This window comes from Dermacentor silvarum, chromosome 6, assembly GCF_013339745.2.
Source record: "Dermacentor silvarum isolate Dsil-2018 chromosome 6, BIME_Dsil_1.4, whole genome shotgun sequence".
Taxonomy (NCBI): domain Eukaryota; kingdom Metazoa; phylum Arthropoda; class Arachnida; order Ixodida; family Ixodidae; genus Dermacentor; species Dermacentor silvarum.
In genome coordinates, this window is record NC_051159.1 from 98,184,293 (window position 1) to 98,200,738 (window position 16,446).

General features: G+C 44.0%; 2 protein-coding genes across 2 annotated transcripts; both read left to right on the plus strand.

Moving 5' to 3' along the window:
- Window positions 1-16,161, plus strand: LOC119455738 (nucleoporin SEH1-like). The gene is made up of 8 exons (XM_037717167.2): window positions 1-340; window positions 1,657-1,707; window positions 1,840-1,945; window positions 2,448-2,730; window positions 7,409-7,645; window positions 9,176-9,266; window positions 12,663-12,741; window positions 15,874-16,161. Exons 1-8 carry the CDS (start codon window positions 230-232, stop codon window positions 16,047-16,049), a joined length of 1,134 nt encoding a protein of 377 aa, XP_037573095.1. The 5' UTR covers window positions 1-229; the 3' UTR covers window positions 16,050-16,161.
- On the plus strand, window positions 339-1,337 carry LOC119455739 (U6 snRNA phosphodiesterase 1-like). Its single transcript, XM_037717168.2, has one exon. The coding sequence runs from the start codon at window positions 408-410 to the stop codon at window positions 1,245-1,247; it is 840 nt and encodes a 279-aa protein (XP_037573096.1). The 5' UTR covers window positions 339-407; the 3' UTR covers window positions 1,248-1,337.
- Window positions 16,162-16,446: the final 285 nt, after the last annotated feature.

Consider the following 16,446-nt stretch of genomic DNA (forward strand, 5'->3'; position numbering starts at 1 on the left):
AATAAAGTTAAAGTAGGCCACCACATTAACCAACAAATAATAAAAGCAGCGCCGTTCTCTACTTGAACGGCCCCCGCGGTTCAAAGTTGACTGGATTCGGGGATAGTTATGCAAAATGGCGCTGCGCGCAAGCGTTATTTGAAACGCTGTGTTCGCAACTTTCACTCATTGCTTTGAAAGCTAACTTGGAAACTGCTTATACTGCTGCTGCGAGCGTCTCGGATCAGGCATGTTCGTCGCCCGGAGCATTGCCGCTGATCACAACGACCTAATTCATGACGTCGCCTACGACTTCTACGGCAAGCGTCTCGCCACATGCTCCAGTGACCAAACTGTGAAGGTGTGTAAAGCTTTGCGCAGGACTCGTACTTCCTCTGCGTGTTGGGCTGTACGGGACTGTTGCAGTTATGAATTCTAGTCACAGCTTATCTTTGTTGTCTCAGTACGCCTCCTCAGATGAATGCGACGATTCTGAAAACGAGAGCGCGCCGGCCAAGTCCGACTCCCCGCGTGCTCATGACCGTCAGCCGGATGTTACAGCAGTACGTCGGCACCTCGAAAAGCCTAAACTAGAGTTGCCCGTCGAAGTACTAGGCCTGTTTCGTGATCGCACCGATCCTTTTGCGTGGGAAGACGACAAGAGCCGGCACGATGGTAGAGTGCGCACGTTTGCTCACGAACCTGGCGTCTGGGCGTCCTATGTCTTCGTTTCTGGCGCCAAACAAAGTGAAACTCAGAGTTTGATATCACTTTTGTGTCAAGACTTGGACTTTCTAAAGCCTCAGCAGCCCAGCACGTGTCACGTCAGCCTGTCTCGCACTGTGAAGTTGCGGCACCATTGGATACAGCCCATGGTGGAATCCCTGAAGGCCGTGACAGCACCGTATTGCAGATTTGTCATTCGCTTTGGCTCTATCGATGTCTACACAAATGCGGAGAAAACGAGGACATTTCTGAGCCTAAAAGTGCACAAAGGTGTCGAACACCTCGTAAGAATTGTAGCCGAAGTTGACAGCTGCTTGAAGGAATACGACCTACCTATCTTCTACGAGGAACCGTCTTTCCACATGAGCATAGCGTGGTGTGAAGCCAGCGAGGAAGACCGGCTTCTGCAGTGTTTGCACGAGCTTCAAATTAAGCTTGAACAGTTTTCAATTGGGCATCCGTCAGCCCTGGTCGTTGACGTTTCGTCGGTGTGGTTTCGTTCTGGAAACAAGCTGTTTGAGTTGCCGCTGCTACAGGAGTGAATTGACACGCGTGTTTCAATGTAGGCGGCAAATTCTCTCAGTGAAGCACCCGTGGTGCTGTTTCTTGATTTTTCTCAATAAACAGAGTGCATTGCAAGAAAGAACGCCTGTCTCACTCGAGAGCTGTTGATTTTTGTGTTTTTCTGTTTTGCATAAAAGAGGATATTAAAAAAGAATTTGCTGAGCAAAAATATTTATGTTAGCATGTAAATTCAAAATTTGTGTGGCACTGTTATAAATAATGATTTGCAGTGAAGTCGGATATAAGATGAAATAGAATTGTAGTTTGCATCGATAAGTGCAAGTAAACTATCATCTTGTGAATAGCACTAGTTCCTAAAGCTTAAAGTAGTGTGAAGTCTTAATCTTGAAAGCAGGTAACTCCTTGTGTGTTGATTCTTCATTAAAGGTATGGGACCTTGGAGAAGATGGAGAGTGGCGTTGCACAGCAAACTGGAAGGTTAGTTCTTTCTTTGGTGTGTTTCACAAGGTATTTCTCACTGAAATGCTACTACTAAACTGTTCAGAGTTCGTTCCAAAGCAAGATTTTAAAACCAAAGGTGGTCACTTCTATTGTGCTCTCCATGCGCAGACACACAGTGGGTCTGTGTGGAAGGTCACATGGGCACACCCAGAGTTCGGACAGGTCCTGGCGACTTGCTCTTATGATCGCATGGCCACTGTGTGGGAAGAACTAGGTGAGTTGCATCATTCTAGTTTCTGTAGTTGCATAATATGTACTCCATGCAGACACCTATTGGTTCAAACTGGCTGTTGCATTGTACATCTATGTGTTTTGGTATTCATATCTGCTTAATCCTGTATTCTGTGAGAACGAGCTGATTGATTTTAAGAAAATTAGCAGATAATGCTTTGACAACTGGAACTTCACAGTTAAGGCAGTGATGATGAACCAATGCTTGTAACTTGTAAAAGCAATGTGTGTGTCTAGGACTGAGTAATATATTTAATAAACTTTTACATGCATGAAAACAGCCAGACTGCTTTAGGAATGCGAGCAGATTGTCTTGATTACCAAAAGTTTATGGTGAAGGTGAATCAGTAGTTGTAAAAGCAACAATTGGGAAAAGTGCATATCCACTGTTGACATGCCAGTCTTGTTACCATTGTTTTATAGTATGAGGTGTTTCTATCTATAAATTGACTAACAAAACAGTCCTCTGGTGCTTTTTTCTACAGTGGCTGGCAAGAGCGGCGTACTTGGTGGCAGTGGCACTAGCAGCGGGAGTGAGCGAGGTCACTCCCACTGGGTCAAGCGCACCAGCTTGGTGGACAGTCGAACATCGGTGACAGATGTCAAGTTTGCACCAAAGCAGCTGGGTCTGCAGCTGGCCACGTGTTCAGCTGATGGGATGGTGCGCGTCTATGAAGCACCCGACGTCATGAACTTGAGTCAGTGGTCCCTGCAAAGTGACATCAACTGCCGGATGCCACTCAGCTGCATTTCCTGGAACCACTCCTTGTAAGTATTGTGTTTTCTAAGGTGGGCATGTGTGCACCTCGGAGCAAATTTATGCCATACGAGATTTACCATCATCTTATCGACGTACGAAGGCTAAGAAAGATGTTGCAACTCTACCTTGTAAAATATGTAACTCTACCTTGTGCAGGTTTAGTGGGGAGATTCGGAATATGGCATGCTGAGTACTTTGGCAAACAAGAAAAATTTTCTTCTTGCATTATGCTCCTAGTAAAAAATTAGTGGGAGAACTTTGAGCTTCTGATTTTTCTGGACTCTTCTGGACATCAGAGCACAAAACATGACATGGAAAATCTAAATGATATATATCAAGTGCTTATATGAGGGGAGACATGATTGTCCAATTTATGAATTGGAGGTTTTCCAGGCTCAGGGTGACCCGAAAACCTGTGCCTAGCCCGGCTCACAGGCCGGGCTCGGATGGCCCAACTGTTGAGCGGGCCATCTGCAGAGCCCGACTCGAAGCCAAAACATGGGCGCTATGGCGGAATGGTTCTTGAGCACAACATCCGGAATTGAAACGCCTGTCCAGCTGAAGCCAATGTAGCGGTTTGGGCAATTTGATACATGTTGATGAACGCGTTTCTCTCTTCCACCCCTCTAATGGTCCGCTCTATTCAGTTCTCCTTTCTTTTGGCCACTTCTCATGTTGTGGCCTCAGTTCGAGAAAAGCAAAACAAACCAACAAACAAACCACAACAACAAAATACACAAATACAAGCAAGCAAAAGCCGCATTTCCCTTTCTTTGCTGGAATCAGCACCTTACCCAGTTTCGTGCACTCTCAAGCAACCGGCACGTACCAAGACGTGCCGTGTAATTGCTTGAATGTGGATGGCTCACTTATCCTATGTGACAAGGACAGCCTTTGCCTTAGCAGTGCTCTCCCATGCTTCGACAGGATCGCTGGCAGCGCTGCCTTTGTACCCTTTGTCCAGTTTCCTTGACACTGCGGGGCAAAGACAGTGCTTCACGGGGAGCTTAACAACATCCATGTGGTGGCAATTACGGCACAATGGCAGTGTTGTTGTTATACAGCGGGTGGCGGGTTGGCCTGCATCGTATTCTGTGTAAGAGTTAAAAGCGTCTGCAGCAGTTGTATGGTTCAAACATTACACATGGGGGGTAAACAGGACCATTGGTGTGTCAACCTCCGATACTGCCTGTGAGTGTTCTAGCCAACAGTGTGCATACTCTTGTGGCCTGCAAACTTATGCAAATGTTTTTGCAGAGCACAAGGGAAGATTGCTGAACTTGACATATGTCCTTACTTTTTGCGCTGCCTCCGTAGACTGTGGTCTGACATCAAGCTGCTCGCATGCCTCGGATCCCCGACCGTCTTCGAGATCAAATAGAATGGCATTCAACATGGCAACCAACAGTGCTGATTCCATTAGAAGGGGTATTTTGACTGGCTGCTACAAGCTGCTACCAAAAACGGTTGCAAAAAGTCTGTTGTGGGATAAGTTTCTTATGATGGTAGACAGCAAAACGTTGTCGCCTTTAGGACAAGTGCAGTGTAAATCATGCAATTCCCTTCTCGCATGCGAGTCTTCAAAAATGGGAACATTGAATCTGCAAAGACACCGATGCAAGACAAGCCCTGCAAATGCAAGTATGATCCCTTTCTTGAAGCCGACAAGTACGCAACTGCTGGCAGCTGTGCAGGAAAAACTGACTGTATCTCTTGCACATTTTTGTGCCAAGGATATGTGACTTTATGATATAGTCAGCGGCAGCGGATTTGCTAAAGCAGCTCAAGAGCTAATTCACATTGGTGCTCGTCACGACAATATTCATATACAATCTATTCTTCCCTATCGCACAATTGTGTCAAGAAAAAGTAACGGAACTAGCTGAGCAGGTTTGTAAGGTTTTAATCCCAGAAGTTTCGGCAGCCATTAATGAACACCACTGTGCATTCACCACAGATATGTGGACAGATGACTGCAGAAAAACTACGTACACAACTGCTACAGCACATTATATTGACAGTGATTGGTGCTTGCACTTTCATATTCTTTTCACATGTGACTTCCCGAATGAACGCAAAACTGGGGAGAGCATTCAAGAAGAGTTATAGCGGCGTTTTGCTAAAATCGGTATTGGGAGTGTTGTTTTGCATGGAGTGACCTTTATTACCGACCAGGGTTTGAGTACAATGTCTACTCTGCAGCCCTTCAATAGGCTGAACTGTTGCACCCAATATGGTTCTTTGCAACAGATTTTGCAAACAGTTCATTACAACTGAAGCGCTGTAAATCTCTGAGACGCTACAGAACGTAAAGTCTGTTGTGAAATTTCTAAAGCAAAGCGGACAAGCCAGCCAACTGAACAGAAGCGTTTGTGAAGAGGTCCCAACAAGATGTAATTCAGTACTTTCTATGATAAAGTCAGTATTTTGTCTGCTTGATGACATTGAAACATTGCTTGAATCTAGAAATACTGAAATTGCAAACAACATAGATTAAGACACCTTGGAAGACCTCATTGCACTTCTCCAGCCATTATCTGAAGCTGCGAGCACACAAGAAGACAAACGACCAATGTTGCATTTGGTTGTCCTGCATTTTGCTAGGCTTCAAAAAGACCTTGATACATATCTCTGGTGTTCGTTAAAAGCTACAGAAAAAGAAAAAAAAGATCCAAGAATGCACGCTGCACTTCTTGAAAACAAAAGCTAGTCCCAACCTTGAGCTCAAAACAGCCACATTCTCTGCCCTCCGTTTTGGCATCTTCGAATGCTGACATCTGAAGAACGCAATGAACTACACGTACACGTAAGGCAACTTGTTTCTTTGTTTTCGTAAGTGTGTGCGGAAACTGTTCCAGAGCAGCTTGTCACGAAAAAGCAATGCTTAGAATTGTTTAGTGAGTGAAGTGACAATGACAAGACCATGTCTGCCATGCAAGATGAGCTTTGTGAATATTCGTCTATGGAATCATCGCCTTGCTCTGCATCTGACGTACTCAAGTTTTGGAACACCATGCAGTCAAAGTACCCAAAGCTTGCTCAACTTGCCAAGAAGATCTTGGCAATCTCGGCTACCAGTGCTAGCAGCTAGTGGAACTTCAGTTCGGCAGGATTTGTGATGAAGGAGCGCCGTACTTGTTGAAGCCCGAATCATTGGACAACTTGTTTTTACATGATAACTTGTGATGTGCATGTGTTTTGCGGTTGTCCTACGCTCTGCATGCTTACTTATGTTTTATTTTAGCATGTTCAATAAAATTTAATTTCATAGGAAGAAAATATTTTGTCCCCGTAATATAGCCCTGATAATGCTGGGCTGGGTCTGAGCCTCTGGTATATTTGACACCGGGCCGGGCCGGGTGGGCTCATTGTTCTTCAGCGTCAGGCTCGGGTGGACTTTCGACGCAATCAGCGGGGCCGGTCCCGGGCTCAGAAATGCAGCCTGTGCACAGCTCTATTATGATTTACCATTTACATCTTAGTTTGAGCACCTAAGGAGAAGAACGTTAGCAAAATATTGCTCCAACCTCTAAGAATTATTCAGCTTTTTGTGTACTGCCCAGCATGTACAGCAAAGTTAATGAGTGATGTTAATCACTCAATAGCCACAAAGCCCAACGTATCATTTTTGATACGCTGAGTTTGATACCTCAGATTTTTTATTTAAGCTCGGGAAACATTACTTAATGCCTGTAGCAGCTGTTTTGATACACAGAAGCAGTGTTTCAGTTGTCGATAGATCAGAAAAACAATGGCTAATTAATCAGTTGCCAAAATAACTAATTTTACCTCCAATAATATATAATTTTTTTTTACAAATGTGCTTTCCATGGCCAGAAATAAATGTGACTAAGTTATTCTAATATTCCTTGATGTGGAATGGTGTTTCAGCATTCCGTGGTTAAACGTGTAACTCTCTAGGGGCTGTGACAGTAATATTTAATAGACTTCTCTGGTACAAAGGGAGATGGGGTTACCTGCTGGTATTCTCTGGGGAAGAAAGGACAGATGTGACATCTTCCTGTTTGCAAAATCACTTTTGTGGATGCATGGTGTAATATGGCCTATCAATTTACTTGACCATGGTACTGGACATACTAAATGCTTACCAAATCATCACAAGAACAAGCACAGAAGCCTAAATGACTGTATAACATAGAACTTTCATGAAAGAAATTTCAGTGGGCAGTAATACTGAGCATTACAGTTTTTCATGTGTAGCTGTTCTGGTTGCATTGCCAAAATTACATGGAAGAAAGTCCCGTGGCTTTGTATTGCTGCTTAACACTTTAGGAATAAAGAGCTAATGTGTAAAATTTGCTCAAATAGACATAATATACTCTGGTTTGTCATATAGATGAACCAAATGATAGCGGCTGGTTGTGATGTACAGTTACATTTGTTGATTTGGATCATGTTGCTCATTAGTTTGAAGCACGAAGGCATCGAAGCCCTTGACCTCTTCATTAAGAAACTACATGGCTGGGATGGCGAAACACAAAGAAGAAAACACATACAAGTGCTTGCATGTCTCCGCTTTCTTCTTTGTGCTTCCTCATCCCTGCGCTCTAGTTTCCCAACCATCTCAATTATCCACCTTTCCTTCTCTGGACTTGTTGTGGACACTGTTTTCCAACGCAGATACAGGCTTGGAGTTCAGTGCTGCTTGTACTCTGCTTTTCCCAGCAACCGGAACCACCCACCTATGCTGGCAGTTGGCAGTGATGACCCGGGGCCATCCAACACTGGCAAAGTCCACGTGTACGAGTACTGTGAAGGAAGCCGTCGTTGGACACGGGTTGAAACCGTCATCACAGTTGTGGATCCTGTGCACGATCTGGCCTTCGCTCCTAGCGTAGGCCGCTCCTACTACCTCCTGGGGATTGCCTCGAGAGATGTGCGCATCATCTCTTTTAAGCCGCTGTGAGTGCTTGCATTTGCTGCTGACCTGCTGCCAGTGTACTAAGGGGAAAGAAGCAGTTGGGCTGCTTTGTCGAGAAACAATGTTCTTGCTGAAGGTAGCAATGGGTATCAAGTGCATTTTAACCACTGGTGGATTGAGAGTGGCCCCCCTCCTCTCCCCTTCTCGAGACATGCAGGCACTTCAGCACTCCAGGTGGTGGTGGTGATGGTGATGGTGGTGGTGGTTGTGGTGGTGATTGTGGTGGTGGTGATGACGGTACAGGCAGTTTTAGCCTGGCAGATGAAAATATAGCCTTGGAAGAAAATAAGGCTATTTAAAATATAGCCTTATTTAGCAGGAGGAATTGTCTTCTTTCATCATCATCATCATTTATTCCCTTAAAGGCCCCTGTTTGGGGTGTTACATAAGGGGGGGAGTACATGTACAAAATACGCCAAAGCTGGTCAGTGATCAAAATAAAAAGTGGGGAAAACACATAAGTCATTCAATGAATAAAAAGCAGTTTAAAAAAAGAAACTGGGTAGACATGGTTTAAGAAACTTTCACATCAAGTGTGTTGAATTGACAAGCCCAACTAGGTGAAAAAAAGGTGAATGTTGTGGTTAATTGTAGTATAGTTGGAAGTATAGCACAGTAAATATGCTTTTAGACTGGCAAATACAGAGGGGGAAAGCACGCACACATTATATTTGAGAAAATGCGCTATTGCAGTTGTGGTGAAGTTACTAGCAACAGTATAACATGGAATGAATTTCGATTGAGTAGTTACTCTAAAAAAAATAGTGCAAACTGGTTTAATCAGGATATGAAGCAGTGCAGACGTTTGACGCAGGAAAAGTGACAGTTTCTGTTTCTTTTTGTGACCGCCGGCTGAACACAGCTACACTCACCTGTGTTGTGTTTAAGGATTCAGGGCTGCTCAGAGCTGATCATTATAGGAAACGGAAAATGTCATTTCTAATCACCTTTCATGGAGTAGGCTTTTGGCAAGCTGGGCAGTGAGCATTTCCTATTAGAGGCTGAGTGTTCCTAGCTATTTGGCACTCAGGTGAGGATGCAAGTGAAGCTTGAAAGTGAACAGAATGAGAGATCTAGCTTTTTGGTATTCCGTGATCAAACTTTTTTAGCATCGAGAAACCATGGATACAAAAGGGGGATATGTCTTTTGTGACCCTGGTTTCTGTGCGCTAAAAAAGTTTGGTCATTGAAACCAAACCTAAGCAAGCATGATGGGTTGTGCTCCCCACTAGGTACTAAAATAAATGCAGATCTTCGGCTTGTGGTGTCCTGACATTTTTTACTGTTCAGCGCAAAGTGGAATGGCAGTCCTTTGTAAATTAGTGCAGGAAACCTGTAAAGAAGACTTTTTTTACTGGTATTAGGCATGCATACTTTTGTAAATTATTGAATCAGGGCTGTTTAAATGCTTGCAAATTGCCAACTCCTCCTTACCATCGCTGATTCTACATGAGAGTTGATTTTGCTGTGTTGAGTTTGATGTCTTTTTGTTGTTGACTCAAACTCTGCAGGCCGGAGTTGATGACATCTCAGATGCAAGATGGAGGCGCCGCCAAGTTTGAAACCAAAGTTGTCGCTCAGTTTGACGATCATAACTCACAGGTGAGATTGAACAATCTGTCCAACTTGTTACAGGATCATTTAGAGTAAAATACTGGATGTAATGGCGATTTAAGTTTCCAATTTCATTTATGCACACTCAATGCAGGGGTGGGACTCCTGCACCAATTGCACAATTATGATATAAATGCAAATTCCTGCGCCAAACACGGGAAATTGACCGAAATTGCGCCACGCTGCACCAGAACGGCTTCGGCATGTGTGCTCGGGCAGTGGCCGTGAACAGCGAGAAGATTCATTCTCGAAAAAAGAGTGACAGCCGTTCACATTCCGCACACCGCACGACAGCGTCTCCCACACATTTTCTCCTAATTTTTGCGCTTATAACTTTTCGGCGCTTCCGGCAAGTGGCCAGCGTGCGCACTGCCACTCCCGGCTGTTGTCGCTGCTGTCGGTACTAAAGCCCCTCCATATAGTAGGATACAACTTAAAAAAACAGCAGTTAGCAACGAAGGCACACGGACTGCGCGGGGTTATGTCACTCCACCAGCCAATTACAAAAGCAAACAAAATCGTCATGCGACCTTTTCAAAATTGCGTCGTACTTGATGCAACTGTACTTGTCGTACTTGTACGTTCCACTATAATAGACGAGTGAAAACGTATAAAATTATGCGGTTCTAATTTTATTTTTGTGGTTTTTATTTTATTTATTTAGGTAACAGGGAAATTTTGAAGTACGAACTAGTTGCAGCCTCGCGGAGGAACAGTGGCTGGCGGTTAGGAGGGCATGGGCGGGGCTTCACTGCATACTTAAGTTGTATCCGACTATAGTACTACTGCCATGAGCGTGAGCTGATAGAGGGGCTTTAGTTGGAACGGCTAGGGCAGCTGTATTTAGATTGTAATAGAATACGGTTAAGTGCGCCGAGTGGTGCGGCGCTGAGTCACTGAAGTGCAAAACAACAAGTAGGCTGAGGGCGCTGCGAGCGAACTAGATATTAGGGAGGCGCGCTGCAGCGGGCTCAGCGGGTAGCTGAAAGGCAAAGAAGCATCGATTGCGATAGCAAATTAGTAGACAGCTATACGAAGTAAGGATAGTAGTTTTATCGGCCGTATAAGCCTGTAAGCATTTGTTTGGTAATTAAATTAAAAGCACGGTGTCACGTGCGCGCGCACATGCAAACAGGCACACATTTCACTTCATAACCACGGAAACACGCTGTTAGAACGCTACAGTGAGGAAGCGTGGTAGCATCAGCGAGCGAATTGACCTTCCTGCTGCCTCTCGCTTCAGCGTGAACTAAACGGCGAAAACAGCGTACATGAAGCTATCAGCACTCGCACTCTGTCCCCATCGCAGACCGCTTTCAAGATAGGGTCCGTGCGGCCGCGCTTATGCAGCAGTCGCCGGAGTAGAACCGCGAACGCCCGCTCACCCTTGCACGCTTTCACTTGCACATACAGCATACGGCGCGCGGCGACGACGACGGCAAGAATGCCTCTGGAGTGTCCATATAATGGCCATCACAATAAAAAAAGATTGAAATAGTTTTACGTTATACCAGCCCAGGGTTGATTGCGGCTCTCTGGGTCTGCGCTGACACATGGTGACCCAGAAATTATGTTACCGCGTCGATTAGACCACATAATTTGAGAAAATTTTCCGCTATCACCATGAGTGTTGGCGCGAGAATATATAGTTATATCATAGTGCCACCAATGTTTTCGGCTTTACAGGAAAGCATGTGCCGTGCCGCCACTCAACGCATATTCTAGTACGCTATAGCTACAAAGTGCGCTTCTGCTACGCGCTTTGTGTTGGTTTATTCTGTGTTTCATCGTGGTTTCTAAGTGCGCTTCCATATTCAATCATTCCACCAAAATTCAGATTGGCCTGCTCCAAACTGCTTAAAAATGAAATTTTATCTGCTCCAAATTGCTCCAAAATGAAATTTTGTCTGCTCCAAACTGCTCCAAAACGCAATTTTACTTGCTCCAAAAATTGCTCCAAAATGTCTTTGGGCTGTCCCACTCCTGTCAATGCAATTTGGTTCCACTATCGGCAGTGCAGGTAAAACTGTTTGTGCGGTTATAGGGTGAGCGAGAAATGAGAGCAATGAGAAAACTCCACTCAACAAGCCTTAAAACTCTGCGAATTTCTTGTCTTTTTTTTTTTTTTTCAGAAAAAATGCATGAACACATTACAAGAAAACACAGTAGAACCTCGTTGATACGATCCAGTTTCGTACAATTTCCAGGTGCCAATGTTTGTGATGGAGAATGCAAAAAAAAAAGTAATGATTCTTTTTTACCTGTTAATTCGTTCCCGGAAAACACAATCTTTCGGCACCAAAGTTCAGTAATATCAACAAACTGCAATCGTATGGTACGTTTCCTGGCCCCTAGATCCATGTGAACAACAAGACGCATGTGCGATCGTGAGTGGCAGGCGCCTGCAATGGCAGCTCGCCCGCCTGTGTCATGTGAAAATGCTGCCAAGCACTCGGTTTCAATATCTATGGTGCAGAAGGAAGTGTTGGGTTAGGTGGTCTGACATGCTGACTGGAAACTAAGCCCGAATAAATTAGACAAAGATGCATTGTCCTTGTTTGTTCCATGTGTGTTTGTCTAATTAATTTATTTGTGCTTAGTTTTCCGGTCAATAAGAACTATGGTGACCTTGCACTTTTTGTTCCTTTACGACCTGCCTATTCGTCTTTGTAGTATTTTCTTATGATGACTATTTGTGTCTTTATCAAATGCACACACCTAGAAAGAATGTGGACAAAACAAAGTGATTGCTGTTTACCACTGATTTCACAGTCACTGGGCTAGACAGTTTAGCTTCATGAACCATTGTGCTGTTCATAGCAGGTTTAACCCTTTATTGAAGAGTTTTGCCCACAGGCAACATACCCCCCAAATTTTTTTTTTTCTTACTGAGTTTTGGTATTTATATTTAGTATGAAGTTTCTGGCTAATTGTCTTCAGCCAACACTGAATAACAGACAGCAAGTGGCATTTGTTGGTTTAGAGGAGGATCATAGGACTCGTTTTCTTTTGAAAGCACGGTCACAGGATACAGACCGATGCAAGATCTCCGGCTGCAGTGGTGTCACACATGTGATGTAAAGCGAGTGAAATGTACACCTATGGGTCACATATGATGAGAGCTGTCAGTACAAATTTCAAATGAAGCCATAAGTGGCTTGGAGTGGAGCCCACTTCCAGTTTTCTGCCTGGAGTTCCCCCCCTATTGCCAAAAATGTATTCGTGAAATATTAAAAAAATTTATTTGATTATGCTTATTCTTAATGTGTCTTGCACATTTAGATAGAAAATAAACATTTTTTAGGGTATTTATATGTGCCGTCTTAAAGGCTTAATCACTATATTAAAGGCTCGTCTTATTTCGTTTTTCCTGTATTGCAACAGGCTTGGAGGGTAAGCTGGAACATCATTGGCACTATCCTCGCATCTTCTGGAGATGATGGCTGTGTGAGATTGTGGAAAGGTAGGTGCCGCTGCTTTTAGTTATGAATTTGTCTTAGCAATATTCAGAGTTGTCACACTGCTTACCAAAGTAAGCCCTTCTTATGCAGTAATCTTGCGTATAAAGCATGGAGACCTTGACTAGTAATCAGGGAATTGCGAGGAATTCCTGGCTTTCTAAAATACATTTTGTCAAGCCAATGCAACACACTGAACGAGCTGGCACCAAACAAGCAAGTGTAAACAGTGCTCGGCTGATTGGAGAACGAGCTGGCTGGCTACGGCGGGGCTGCTGCGGCAAGAGTCGGGTGCTCAACTTGCGGAACAGCCAGACCACTTGCCTCATACTGTACTTGCCCGTTCCTTCGGCTTGATGCATGAATTCAAAGGGGCAGAAGGTGCCTGGCCATGGGAAAGCATTCATCATCTGGCAGTTTTCAGAGCATACTTCTGCGGTGGTCATCACCTCCAAGCGACAGGGTTTACGTTAATGCAATGTGGAAGAAGCAGATCTTTTGACCACTCTGCATAGCACGAAGCTGACTCGATGGAATCTGGCGCTGAAGAGGTATTACCTTACCATAGAGCACAAAAAAGGGGAAACTCCAAACTACAGAATTTCATGAAAAAAATAAAGGGAAGGAGGAAAAGCAGTTCATGTTTGCAGTTAATAGAAAGGCTTTGGCATGGTGTGCATTAGCTGAAATCCGGGTCGTACTGCTGGCTCCGTTGTTGTATTCTGTTGTGCTTTTTATTGCCGCTTAGTGTCACATTTTGGACATTGTATCACACACCTTGGAAGGGTGTGTTCAAGCCCAACGTAACACGCCGAACGAGCTGAAACCAAAAGAACAGGCGTAAACAATGCAGCCTATTTAAACAGTGCTCGATGGACTGGAGAACGAGCAGGCTGGTGACGGCGGGGCTGCTGCAACGAGAGTCGGCGGCTCAACTTGCAGAAAAGCCAGACCACTTGCTACACACTGTACTTGTGCACTTCTTCAGCTTGATGCATGGATTCAAAGGGGCAGAGCATGCCTAGCCATAGGAAAGGTGTTCACCATGCGGAAGTTTGCAGAGTATACTTCTGCGGGGGTCATAACCTCCAAGCGATGGCATTTACGTTAATGCGATGTGAAAGAAGCAGATTCCCAGAAATGTGCCCTACAGCGGTGTTTGACTGTTTATACCCAAGGGATCCCAAGTCTGAACCCGAAGACCCTGTGTGCGGCCACGAACAACACCGGCATGGCAGTTATTGTTCACATGCTGATCAATGTATGCGGGGGCCAACGAAGGCAGCAACAATCAGTCACCTACCAGGACCAATGATTGTTATGGTTGTGCTATGGGTGAGATTGCTGCCAAGTTGGAGACCAATGAACAACTCATGGGAAAGAGTACTGCCAAATTCCGGACCAATGGACAAATTCTTGGAAAGGAGAACTGTCAGTTAATTGGACATTACTGTGCACTGTAGTGTGAAATGATATTTAAAAAGGGGGTCCAATCTTTGTTTGGACAAACAGGATGCAAGAATAAAGATCTGCCCAATTTCCATGCTTGTCTGGAGCTTAGCAGAAGAACAGAAGCAGTGTTGCAAATAGGAGTCTCGGAGAGTAAATTGAATGATGTATAAGACCACCTAATAAGAGTCACTTCAGGCTTTGCAAAATCTAACATCTTTATTAGAAGTGCATCACATTTTGAGTTGCTGGGATTCCATTCAGTGTGTCTTACATGTCACCTGCATCTGAGACCGATCTCAACACAGTCAGTGTGTACGTACCTCTTTGACACAGTACCTGCCACATTTCCTCGGTCCTTATACTTATGGCAACATTGAGCCGAGTGCTAAGACCAGCTGTATTCTTGGTTTTGCCGGTGGTTTCCTTGGAAAATATTTTGGGCAGGATTTCTTCTCTGCAATCCTGCGCCTAATGTGTGATCTTAGTATTTTTTCTGATATTTTCACCCTCAACCATTGCCCCATCATTGCCAGTGTTATTAAGCCAGTTTTTCCTAGCAAAGAGACTTAAAAAATAAATCTATGACTATATGCACTTCTAATCATAGTCCTCATTCAGTCTGCTAAGGGCACCGCCGGCATCCTTTGTGGCAGTGGTGACATGGCGAAGCCTGTCGCAGGATTGATTGCATTAAAGCACTCCAATTTGAAATTCTGGCTCATCAACATTAACCTTTGTGTTTCCTGGTCTCCATTTCGTGGTGATAAATGAGGAAAATGGTGCTCCACATAAATGACAACAAAATTAACATCTTTGTTATGAAACTTTAATAGAAAGCAAGGATTTTTTAAAATGTATTTATACAGTCAAACCTTTTTATATAGAACATGGATATAATAAAGCAAAAAATTTAAATGACAAATGGGGCAAGTTGGGCTGGTTGGCAAAGTCACATGGTGAAGGTTAAGCAGTGCCAGAAAAGGATGTGGACTTATGTTCATTTCTATCCAAGTCCACATCCATGTTTGCGCTGTTTATCCGTCACCTTGCAACTTTAAAACCCACCCAACTAGCCACACTTCTCAGTTTAATTTATAGTATAGAGGTCTCAACGGGCACTTGTTACATCCACTTTTCAAGTTCACATCCTGTGTGTTGTTTATCCGTCACCATATAACGAAGTTAATCCAAAGTGTTTCTCAGCGATACCAGCGTGTAACAAATACATGCGTGAAAAGAAAAATTGTCATCTACCCGATTGTAGCACAAAGCTTACAAAGGAAATGCATAAAGCTTTCCTTCGTACCAGTTAGGCGGATGACAATTTTCCCTTTCATGAATCTTCCTCCACCTTGTGAACTCCCGCAGAATTAATTTGGCAAATACAAATAGTATAACGAATTTAAGATATAATGAAAATATTTTCGTGTTGGACGTGACTTAGTTAGAATGAGATCCAACTGTATACAAAAGATAAAGCTCACACAATTGCAGGCCAAGCAAGTTCAATTATTTTTGACATTAAGTAGAGTCTTCGACTTCATAATTGCGTGGGACCTTTTTCTACATAACACTAAGAAAGAGACTACACCTTTGGTAGCTTCGCTGTTCACACAATGAGTAGGCACATGTTAATTGTATTATTGCTAATTGTACGGCTTATGAATGGCATGTCTTTCCAACAGCCAACTACATGGGCATCTGGAAGTGCATAGCCACATTGCAAGGTGACGGCGGCGTGGTCCAAGGAGACAAGCAGTCGACCGACATGACCTCTTTTTCGGGGCAAACAGGAAGCTCGGGTGCCATTACAACCCCATACCAAAACTCAGCCCAAGGTGCTCCTAGGAGGTGGCATTGAACGCACGTGGCCCTTTACTGCCTTCCACATTTTTCTCACGGCAGGAAATGACCAAACCTGAAATGCTTGCAGGGCAACGATTATGTGAATAAATGTGCGCTTTGTTTTTGTACTCATGCCTACTGTACTGGACTTTTAGGGCCATGTCCTGGAACAATCCCTTTCAGGCATTTCACTTTCGTATGTAGCATGCCTTTTGGTTGTGTCACAGGAAGTAGTTGCAATAAAGGATGACTGCGGCAGGTGCTCCTTCTCTCACCATTATAGAGAGACTTACAATAATTGAGTCTCACAATTTCAAATTGCAGCTTGTTCAAACAAACCTTCAGTTTTGTTTGCCAGGTCTAGGTCAATTGCGGATTTCAGTTAATTCAAACAAACCTTCAGTTTTGTTTGC

Excerpts from the sequence above, each read along its gene's own strand:
- LOC119455739 (XM_037717168.2), top strand. The coding sequence starts at position 408 with ATGAATTCTAGTCACAGCTTATCTTTGTTGTCTCAGTACGCCTCCTCA.
- LOC119455738 (XM_037717167.2), top strand. The coding sequence starts at position 230 with ATGTTCGTCGCCCGGAGCATTGCCGCTGATCACAACGACCTAATTCAT. Across the intron at positions 2,731-7,408 it reads ATTTCCTGGAACCACTCCTT|CAACCGGAACCACCCACCTA; the intron begins GTAAGTATTGTG and ends TGCTTTTCCCAG. Across the intron at positions 12,742-15,873 it reads CTGTGTGAGATTGTGGAAAG|CCAACTACATGGGCATCTGG; the intron begins GTAGGTGCCGCT and ends TCTTTCCAACAG.